At 39.2% G+C, this 11,268-nt stretch overlaps 1 protein-coding gene across 2 annotated transcripts; it reads right to left on the bottom strand.

Moving 5' to 3' along the window:
- Nucleotides 1–2,101: 2,101 nt before the first annotated feature.
- LOC127193874 (zinc finger protein 431-like) lies at nt 2,102–11,268 on the bottom strand. Of its 2 annotated transcripts, XM_051151132.1 has the most exons (4): nt 11,143–11,268; nt 4,431–4,557; nt 4,155–4,215; nt 2,102–2,806 (listed from the first exon to the last, which is right to left on the bottom strand). In XM_051151132.1, exons 1-4 carry the CDS (start codon nt 11,143–11,145, stop codon nt 2,509–2,511), a joined length of 489 nt encoding a protein of 162 aa, XP_051007089.1. In that variant the 5' UTR covers nt 11,146–11,268; the 3' UTR covers nt 2,102–2,508. The 2 variants fall into 2 exon arrangements, with proteins under 2 accessions (XP_051007089.1, XP_051007090.1); XM_051151133.1 differs by lacking the exon at nt 2,102–2,806 and having other exon boundaries at nt 3,991–4,215; nt 11,143–11,165.

The raw sequence follows: 11,268 nt of genomic DNA, 5'->3' as shown, positions 1-11,268 counted from the left end.
CTGTTTTAATTACTGTTGCTCTATAGTACAGCTTTAGTTTGGGGATGAAAATTCCTCCAGAGGATCATTTATTGTATAGGATTGTTTTAGCTATTCTGGGGATTTTGTTTTTCCATATGAAGTTGGGAATTGATCTTTACTACATCTGACAAAGGTCTAATACCCAAAATATATAAAGAACTCAAGAAATTAAACACCACCAAAACAAATAACCCAAGTGAGAAATGGGGCTCAGAACTAAACAGAGAATTCTCAACAGAGGAATATGGAATGGCTGAGAAACACTTAAAGAAATGCTCAACATCTTTAGTCATCAGAGAAATGGCAAATCAAAACAACTCTGAGATTCCATCTTACACCCATTAGAATGGCTAGGATCAAAAACTCAAGTGAGAGTTCCACTTTTTAATGAGCAACTGGAGTCTGGCCCAGAAGTAACCTAGGCTGCCTTGGGCAGGAATCATTTTCAAGAATAGAAACCTTGGGCTGGAGAGATGGCTGAGAGGTTAAGAGCACTGTCTGTTCTTGCAAAGTTCCTTAGTTCAATTCCCAGAAACCACATGGTAGTTCATAAACATCTATAGTGAGATGCCCTCTTCTGGCATGTAGGCACACATGCTGTATAAATAAATAAATAAATAAATAGAAACCTTGCACTTCCTGTTGCCGTGGCCCCGAAATTCTGGAGGTACAGGGTATGGGTACTTCCCTGAGCCAATCACAGGCCCTTCCATGGGCCTTTCACCATACCATTGACGGTTCCCACCATGGATGACTTTGAAATCCTGAAAGTCCTGTCTCTACTTCCTAAGCACCAGGATTACAGGCCTGTGCCACCATGCCTGGCTCAAGTGGCCTCCACTTAATTTAGTGAGTCATTAGAATTACAGGAAGAGTTTAAGATGAGCAGTTACACTTAAGCGTAGTCAGAAATGACTGCGAGCCTGGGTTTCACCATCTGTAGAGTAAGGACAGAACTCTGCCCTAGTCCTTTGATGACTTACAACAGACTCAGAAAAACAAACAGTATTCCTCATGGTTGGAAGACAGTGGACTTGAATATTTATTATACTTGAATAAACTGTTGATACTTTTCAGAGTTTTTCTCTACGATAAATGATCTTGTGGAATTTAATGTAAATGGGTTGGCTAAAGATTTACCAAGTCCTTCATAGAGAGCCATCAGTATGAGTTCTGTCAGGTCCTCAAAGACATCTGTGATGTGCAAAGGCATTAACAGATTGATTATGCCGGACGTGGTGGTGCACACCTTTAATCACAGCACATGGGAAGTAGAGGCAGGCAGATTGCTGTGAGTTCGAGGCCAGCCTGGTCTACAAAGCGAGTCCAGGACAGCCAGAGCTAACACAGAGAAAGCCTTTCTCAAAAAACCAAACCAAACCAAAAACAAAAAACCAAAACAAAACCAAAAACCCTAAAAAACCAAAAAACAACAACAAAAAAATCAAACCAAACCAAACCAAAAACCAAACCAAAACAAAAAACCCTAAAAAAAAACCCCAAAAACAACAACAACCCCCCCCCACACACAAACCAAACCAAACCAAACCAACAAGAAGAAAAACCCCAAAAACCAAAAAACAAGATTGATTACACACTAAAGGTTTTACTTTTGTATAAAGATTAACACAAAGTGCAAAAGTTAACTACATTTTTAGGGTTTCTCTGCAGTATTGCTTTTTCTCATGATTTTGGAGACTCCTGCTACATGCATAGGCTCTACCACATTGCTTACATTCATAGGGTTTCTCTCCAGTGTGTGTTCTTTTATGTATTAGGAGATAACTGTGATGTGTAAAGATTTTACCACATTTATCACATTCATAAAGCTTCTCTACAGTGTGTGGTCTTTTTGTGTATTAGGACATATCTGTAACATGCAAAGGCTTTACCACACTGATCACACTCATAAGGCTTCTCTCCACTATGTGTTCTTTCATGTATTAGGAGATAACTGGACTCTGCAAAGGCTTTTCCACACTGGTTACATTTGTAAGTTTTCTCTCCAGTGTGTGTTCTTTTATGTCTTATGAGAGCACCGTTATATGCAAAGACTTTTCTACACTGCTTTCATTCATAGGGTTTCTCTCCAGTATGTGTTCTTCTATGTATTAAGAAACTATTGCGTTTCAAAAAGGCTTTTTCATATTGGTTACATTTGTAGAGGGTCTCTTCATTATGAAATTGTTCATGCCTTTGAAGATGACTGAGACATAGAAATGCTTTATCATGTTGATTGTATTTGTAGGATTTCTCTCCAGTATGAATTCGTTCATACCTTTGAAGATGACTGTGACGTGCAAAGGCTTTCCCACACTGATTACACTCAACAGGTTTCTCTCCAGTATGTGTTTTTTTTTTATGTCTTCGAAGAGTACTGCATAGTGAAAAGGCTTTACCACACTGATTACATTTGTAAGATTTCTCTCCAGTATGTGTTCTTTTATGTTTTCGGAGACTACTGGAATCTGCAAAGGCTTTCTCATATTACTTACATTCATAGGGTTTCTCTCCAGTATGTGTTCTTGTATGTATTAGGAGACTACTGTGTTGTGAAAAGGCTTCATCACATTGATTACATTCGTAAGGTTTCTCTCCAGTGTGTGTTCTTTTATGTCTCATGAGATCACAGTGATGTGTATACACTTTCCCACATTGGTTACATTCATAGGGTTTCTCCTCAGTATGAATTCTTTCATGCCTTTGAGGATGACTGTGACCTGCAAAGTCTTTACTATGCTCAGTATATTCAGAGGGTTTCTCTCCAGTATGGCTTCTTCCATGCCTGTGAAAATAATTGGCACATGTGAGAGCTTTACTACATTAATTACACTGATGAATCCTTTTATCTGTATGAACTAATTTTGCAGGTTGGTCTAATGGTAAAGAGAAATCAGATTTTAAGTTTTATCACTTTGTTTATATTCATGGTGCTCCCCTTCAGTATGCATTGTTTTTCATCTTTGAAGATTCCTGTGATGATAAGAGCATTTATTACATGGCTCACACAGCATCTTTTTCCTATGAGATTTTCCCATATATTTGAAGATAATTGGAAGAACTCAGAGCTTTACCACACTGAATGCATTTATAAATTTTCCTCTAGTGTGGGTCATACATGCTACATTTGCAAAGTGAACCGGAACAGAAAAATTTCCACATTCCTAGTACTCAGAGGGATTTTCTGCAGTGTGAACTTGTTGATGTATTGACAATGCAGTTAGGAAACCAGTTAATTGTAAACTTGTATCACATTCAACAAGTCTACTCTAACTGAGGACTACTATATATCTTCTAATTATTTGGGAGAGAGATACATTGCTTCTTTCAATATCCCTATGCATATAGGACTTGTATCCATTGTCACATTATATACGGTACCTATGAAAGAAAAAAGAAAAGGTTTCAACACTTCATTCACAGAGTTTGAATTGTATGTATGTATGTATGTATGTTTTTTCTTTTGTTTTTTTTTTTGTTTTTTTTTTGTTTTGCTTTTGGAGACAGTGTTTCTCTCTGTAGCCTTGGCTGTCCTGGACTCCCTTTGTAGACCAAGCTTGCCTGGAACTCACATAGACCGCCTGCCTCCTGAGTGCTGGAATTAAAGGCATGTGCCACCTAGCCGGGCTCAGAGTTTCACTTTTTGTCCCTCATAGACATGTGGTATAGGGATTAAGTTTTCTTGAAAGCAACTTTCTGTCCTCCCATATAAACTGCCCCTCTCACTAAACTTAGCAACGTCACTTCAAGTAACACCAATTTTACTATGGACTATTTGCTTATTAGAAGGTTATAGACACATACTCATCACCTATGAAACGGTACACGTTTTGCAATATCTGAGTGGCATAAGACTAAAGGGATTGGCAGTTCTACAGTATAGCTCTAAATGGGCTATGAATAAAATGGTGATATTCATTAAGACATTGTGTCCTTGTCCTCTTTCTTAAAAGAATGCCTTGAAAACACAAATCAGATATCTGACAGTGAGATGCATGGTTTTGTGAGACTTTAATAATTATCAATACACTAGAAGCTGTGTTTATTTACACTGTGGCTTTTCCTTAAAACATCCACGGCACATTAAAATGTCTTCAGAGGCATATTTGTGTCAGCTTGCACATGGAAATTACCTTCCATGTCTTCTAGACCTTTGACGATGTTCTTCAATATTATGGTCTTCCCAGTTATAACCTAAAATATAGTATCAGAAAATGTATGATATGTTACTGAAAATTAAGCAAAATAAGTTACTATCTTCAATGAATCTTCAATAAATAAATCTGATTTATGAACCTAATTCTTCCTCCTTCTCAGTTGACATTACAGAAGAGCATCAATAACAAAGATAAAGTTGTCCTCTTATTAAAAAAAAAAAAAAAAAAAAGAAAGAAATTTCACAGTCTTACCTATGGCAGTGAGGTTCCTGTAGGTCTCCAGCATCACATCTTTGTAGAGAGTCTTCTGGGAAGGATCCAGCAAAGCCCACTCTTCCTGAGTAAAGTTCACATGCACATCATCATAGGTCACTGCATCCTAAAACATCACATACACGAGTACAACAGAAAGCATGATAGTGACAACATTGGAAATGCACACTTTACTGAAAACATATTCATATAATTTCGGTTCTTCCTCCACTCATTTCCTGACAAAGATGTTCTAACATAACTACCAAGTCTCAATAGATACAAGAAGGTTGAAATAATACCTTGTGTCCTATCAGACCATCATGGTCTAAGGCTTCAACAACAACAGAAATAACAAACGCCTATACACATGGAAACTAAATAACTCTCTACTTAATGACACCTGGGTCAAGGAACAAATAAGGATAGAAATTAGGGACTTGCTGAAACTCAATGAAAATGAAGGAACAACATACCCAAATTTGTGGGACACATTGAAAACAGTGCTAAGAGGAAAATTCATAGTATTAAGTGCCTTTATAAAGAAATTGGAAACATCACATAAAAGCAACTTAACGACACATCTGAAAGACCTAGAAAAAAAAAAAAAAAAAAAAAAAAAAAAAAAAGAAACGGAAACACCCAAGAGAAGTAGACGTCTGGAAATAATCAAACATAGGGCTGCAATCAATAAATTAGAAACAAAGAGAACAATTCAAAGAATCAACAAAACCAGGAGCTGGTTCTTTGAGAAAATCAACAAGATAGACAAACCATTAGCCAAACTAACTAAAAGGAAGAGAGACACTATCCAAATCAACAAAATCAGAAATGAAAAGGGAGGCATAACAACAGACGCTGAAGAAATACAAAGAATCATAAGATCCTACTTCAAAGGCATATATGCCACAAAATTTTGAAAATCTAAGAGAAATGGACAACTTTCTTGATTGATTCCACTTACCAAAACTGAATCAAGATCAGATAAACAATCTAAATAGTCTTATTTCCCCTACAGAAATAGAAGCAGTCATTAATAGTGTCCCAACCAAAAAAAGCCCAGGGCCAGATGGTTTCATCACAGAGCCTTCAAAGAAGAGCTAATACTGATACTCTTCAAACGACCCCAAAAGATAGAAATGGATGGACCATTACCAAACTCATTCTATGAGGCCACAGTTACTTTGATACCTAAACCTCACAAAGAGCTAACACAGAAAGAGAATTTCAGACCAAGTTCTCTTATGGACATTGATGCAAAAATACTCAATAAAATACTCGCAAAACAAATACAAAAACAGATCAAAGATATCATTCACCATGACCAGGTAGGTTTCATTCCAGGCATGCAGGGATGGTTTAATATACGGAAATTCATCAATGTAATCCACCATATAAACAAAATGAAAGAAAAAAAAAAAAAAACCACATGATCATCTCCTTTAGATGCAGAAAAAGCATTTGATAAAATCTAATACCCATTCATGTTTAAAGTTTTGGAGGGATCAGGGATACAAGGCACATACCTATACATAACAAAGGCTATATACAGCAAGCCAATAGCCAAAGTCAAATCAAATAGAGAGATACTCAAGGAAATTCCTCTAAAATCGGGGACTAGGCAAGGCTGCCCACTTTTTCCATATCTCTTCAATACAGTTTTTGAAGTTTTAGCTAGATCAATAAGACAACAAAAGGAGATCAAGGGGATCCAAATGGGAAAGGAGGAAGTCAAATTATCCCTATTTGTAGATGATATGATAGTGTACATAAGTGACTTCCAGAATTCCGCCAGAGAACTCCTACAGCTGAAAAACATGTTCAGCAAAGTGGCTGGATATGAAATTAACTCAAAAATGTCAGTAGCCTTCCTATATACAAATGACAAACAGATGAAGAAATTAGGAAAACTACACCCTTCACAATAGCCACAAGCAATATAAAATATCTAGGAGTAACTCTAACCAAGCAAGTGAAGGACTTACTTGAAAAAAACTTTAAATCTCTGAGGAGAGTGATCGAAGATGACATCAGAAGATGGAGGGATCTCCCTTGTTTGTGGATCAGGAGAATTAACATAGTAAAAATGACCATCTTACTAAAAGCAATTTACAGATTCAATGCAATCCCTATCAAAATACTTACACAATTTTAAAAAGACATTGAAAGATCAAGTCTCAACTTCATATGGAAAAACAAAAAACCCAGCACAGCTAAAACAATCCTGTACAATAAAAGATCCTCAGGAGGAATCTCCATACCTGATCTCAAGCTGTACTATAGAGCAACAGTAATTAAAACAGCATGGTACTGACACAGCAATAGGCTGGTTGATCAATTAAATTGAATCAAAGACCCAGAAATGAATCCACACAGATATGGACACTTGATTTTTGACAAAGAAGCCAAACTATTCAATGGAAAAAGGATAGCATATTCAACAAATGGTACTGGTCTAACTGGATGTCTACATGTAGAAAAATGCAATTGGACCCATATTTATCACCATGCACAAAACTCAAGTCCAAGTGGATTAAAGAACTCAACATAAAACCAGAAACACTGAATCTGTTAGAAAAAAAAGTAGGGAAGAGCCTGAGTCTCATTGGCACAGGAGACAACTTCCTGAACAGAACACCAACAGCCCAGGCCTTAAGGTTAACAATTACTAAATGGGACCTCAAGAGGCTGAGAAGCTTCTATAAGGCAGAAGACTCTGTCAACAGAACAAAGTGACAGCCTACACACTAGGAAAAGATCTTCACCAACCCTACATCTGACAAAGGTCTAATATCCAAAATATATAAAGAGCTCAAGAAATTAAACACCACCAAACCAAATAACCCAATTAAAAAATAGGGCTCAGAATTAAACAGAGAATTCTTAGCAGAGGACTATCGAATGGCTGAGAAACACTTAAAGAAATACTCAACGTTCTTAGACATCAGAGAAATGCAAAGCAAAACAACTCTGAGATTCCATCTTATACCCATCTGAATGGCCAAGATCAAGAACTCAAGTGACACCACATGCTGGTGTCACATTTTTGGTGGGAATGCAAACTTGTACAACCACTTTGGAAATCAATCTGGTGCTTTCTCAGAATACTGGGGATAGGGATACCTCAAGACCCATCTATTCCACTCTTCGGAATATAACCAGAAAATGCTCCACCACACAAGGACATATGCTCAATCATGTTCATAGTAGCCTTATTCATAATAGCCAGAACCTGGAAACAACCTAAATGTCCCTCAGTGGAAGAATGGATAAAGAAATGGTGGCACATTTACACTATGGAATACTACTCAGCTATTAAAAACAAGGAAATCCTGAAATTTGTGGGCAAATGGATGGAACTAGAAATGATCCATATTGATTGAGTTAATTCAGACTCAGAAAGACTCACATGGTATATACTCACTTATAATTGGACACTAGCCCAACAGGGATATCCCCTCAAAGTCTTCACTTACTAGGAGATTGGAATAGATGCGGGACCTCCTTTTGGGACTCTAGGTGAGGGAAGTATGGGAGAATGGGGAAATAGAAGGATCCAGACAGACAGTCCTAGAAACCTACAAGAAGAACATCATGATGGACATATCTGGACCCAGGGGGGTCTGCTCAAAATACTGCACCAAGGACAATACATGCAATAAATGTTGAACCCCTACTCTGATCTAGCCAAGGGATGGGACATTGCCCACAGTTGTGTGGAGAGTAGGGACTGACTTGGACATAAACCCTAGTGCCCCATATTTGACTGCTTCCCCTTGGTGGGGAGATTTCGTGGCACTCAGAGAAAGAATAGGAAAGCTACCAAGATGAGACTTGATAGGCTGTGGCCATATGGTGTGGGAGGAAGTCCGCTTCTGTCACAGACCTAGGGGACGGAAATAGGGTGTAGGAGTGACGGAGGGAGGAACGGGAGGAGACAAGCTAGGTGATAATAATTGAGATGTAATCTGAATAAATTAATAAAAAAGAGAAGGAAAAAAGAAAAGGAACCAATATATCTGACAGACATGTTTGTGAATCAGGAACTATTGAGGACTTGCTTACTTGAAGATGATGCTCCAACATTATAGAGGGTTTTGGGTGACTACTCAGGAAGCAAACTGTCTCTGTCATTTTCTCACTTGGGAAGCTGCTAATGTGCACCCCCTGTATACTCAGGTAATTAATTTTATTCCTTCTCACCTCTCTGAGGGGGTTGAAGACCAGATAGTTTAGTTTTACAATTAAGCTTAGTTGTTTAGTGGTTAAGGTGTTTTTAGGTCTAGATAGATGTTTTAAGTTGATAATGAGGAGATATGATAGATATGGATTTATATTCAGAATTCTAGACACACCAAGATAGAAAGGTGTTCTCTTTAAGGCTGCCAAATACAAATAGCCAAAACACTAAGAATGTAACATTTATATAATTCCTGATTATTTTGTGGTTCTTCTTGCTGTATGTAGTTTATTGTATACATGTGTAATAATAAAAATGTACATGTAAAAAATAAAAAATATGTAAAATAATATAAAAAGAAAAAAGAAAAAGATACATATAATTGAAAAATGCATCACTTATATTAGACATTGCTCCTGTGTGCAATTTTAGCTGCTGAGACCTGTGACCTGACACACACAGCTACAGCTAAAGGCCTGTGTCTAAAATTTCTGAGCTGACTTAACTATGTCAAAGAGGATTGCACATTTCTCTATAGGACTTTCTGTACCTGGAAATTTAATAATCATTGGCTTTAGCTAACCTCCCCAAACCGTACACCCACCAATATGGTCTGTTTTCATTCACATGCATGAATTAATACATGTTACAAAATTTAAAAATCACTCACCCGCCCCAGTCAGGTCTTTCTTCATAATGGTGACCCCGGAAGCTGACTGCCTTATACTTTAGTCTGTGACACAGCTATTACCTGCCCTGTTTCACCCTGCAGTGCACACTGTAAACTGTTCCTCCAGTTCCAGTGAGGGCTGAAGCCATGCTCCATGTGCAAACCCTTTTCCTGTGACTGCAATGGACGGTTCATTACATGACTCAAATGGGTAATTTTAAAATTCTGTTGTGGCGCTGTCCCTCAATGTAAGACTTTAGAAAGTTTAATCAGGAGGAAAGCAAGGTCATTACCCAGAGAAGCAACAGACTGAGATCAAGGCTATGAGTCAACATTATCTTGTCTCAGAAACATTTTTTTCTTTTTTAATACAAGGTTTCTCTCTGTAGCCAGGACTCTGTGAGTCCTGAACTCACTTTGTAGACCAGGCTGGCCTCAATCTGCCTGCCTTGGCCTCCTAAGGTCCAGATGGTGCTAAGTGTAGTGTCCCAGAGGATGTAAAGATAGAAAAAGTAGAAGTTAGGAAGTAAAAAAGCTGGGGTGGAGAGAGGTTGCACAAGTCTGGCTATGTCAAGTAAGCGTCTTAAGAAGAGCAGCTTGTCCACTACTTCCAGGGGAGCAATGGAAGCAGACAGGAGACTTCTAGGAAGGCAGCAGAAACTATCACACAATGGGACAAACTCAGCAGGATCTAATATAACAATGACGCACAAGGGAACGCTGGGCATCCAAAGGACATTGCTGACCAAGCCCACAGTGGCCTTGGGACCGACTGATCACCACAGCCCCATGTGGTGGGAAGGGTTGGGTTCTCAGGATCTGAAGCAAGCCCTCCCAAAGGTCCTGGCTCCAGCCCAATACCAGCTCTCCCAAGCATATTCTGGTTTTAGAGAAGGAACTCTGGTTTTTTTCAGTCTATACCTCTGGCCTTAAGGAAAGCTGCCAACGCCTAGGCCCCAGGTTGTTAGTAGCTCTGCCAATCATGTTCCTGGGTTTGAGAAGGTGCTAAGTCATTCTTCATACCCGAGGACCTCAGGAAAAGCTATGCTTGATCAACTAGTCCTCAACACAACAGTGTTTTTCCTTTTCAAAGGTGTCACCAGATGGCTTGCCCATGGGCCAGAACTTTGCTTTTCTCAGAAGAAACCTGGACCTTTATGGCACACCAAGCATTAGTGTTACTTGTGACCGTGTAATGCCCCCCTGAGCAGCTTGTTAGAGGCCTGCTCTTTGATTTGAGGATGGGCTTAGAGGCTGATTATAAATCAGAGCTGTCTCCTTTGTGATGGTTTGTAGTTATATTTCTGGGCAATCCTGATGAACAAACACGCGTAACCTAGCATCCTAATCTCTAGCAGGCACGGATAGCATACTACTCCTCTGTGGGGTGTTGTAGAGGCAGCCCTCCCTCAGCTAGACTCTACTTGGTGTCCCTTAGTTCCTAAGCCCTGGTAAAACCCTTACGTCATCAATTCCACTCTTTTACACCACAGCCTAATACATCACGCCCAACATGTGAGATGTCATTTACAACCTCCATAGAATTACTCCAAATAGATCCTACACCTAAATGTTAAATGCCAAAGGGCAGAACTTGTAGAAGATGCTAGAGAAACTAGGCCTCTCTGAGTTTGGTATCCTGCCCAGCATGTTTCTACACATAAGCCCCTGCTCCAAATGCTTTGTGCAGATGCAGCTTCCATAGTGAAGTCACTCTGATGCCACTGTGGGGTCCAGGGAACAAATAGGACCACAAGGAACCCCACAAGTGGCTGCTTCTGGCCCTTGTTTCCCACTCAGCCTGGGGAGGACCCACCACCGAAGCTCCCGTCCCCGTTTAGGGCCAGTCACTCTGTGCTTACCATACCATCGCTTGGATCTCTCCTGAGCTTCTCACAGAACCTAGAAGCTGGCCTGAGAGATCCTCACACTAGCTGCTAAACTCAGTTCAGCAAAGGAGCTGAAACTGCAGCCTGGCACCCGGAAGA

Source organism: Acomys russatus, chromosome 9 (assembly GCF_903995435.1).
Source record: "Acomys russatus chromosome 9, mAcoRus1.1, whole genome shotgun sequence".
NCBI classification, from domain to species: Eukaryota; Metazoa; Chordata; class Mammalia; order Rodentia; family Muridae; genus Acomys; species Acomys russatus.
Note: the sequence above shows the minus strand (reverse complement) of the source record. Positions and strands in the feature narration are given on the sequence as shown.

Bases quoted from the DNA above. Each gene is read 5' to 3' on its own strand.
- LOC127193874 (XM_051151132.1), bottom strand. The intron at 4,216-4,430 runs GTAAGACTGTGA...ACTATATTTTAG, and splicing joins CAGGAACCTCACTGCCATAG to GTTATAACTGGGAAGACCAT. The intron at 2,807-4,154 runs GTAATTTCCATG...TTATTTTCACAG, and splicing joins AGGTCTAGAAGACATGGAAG to GCATGGAAGAAGCCATACTG.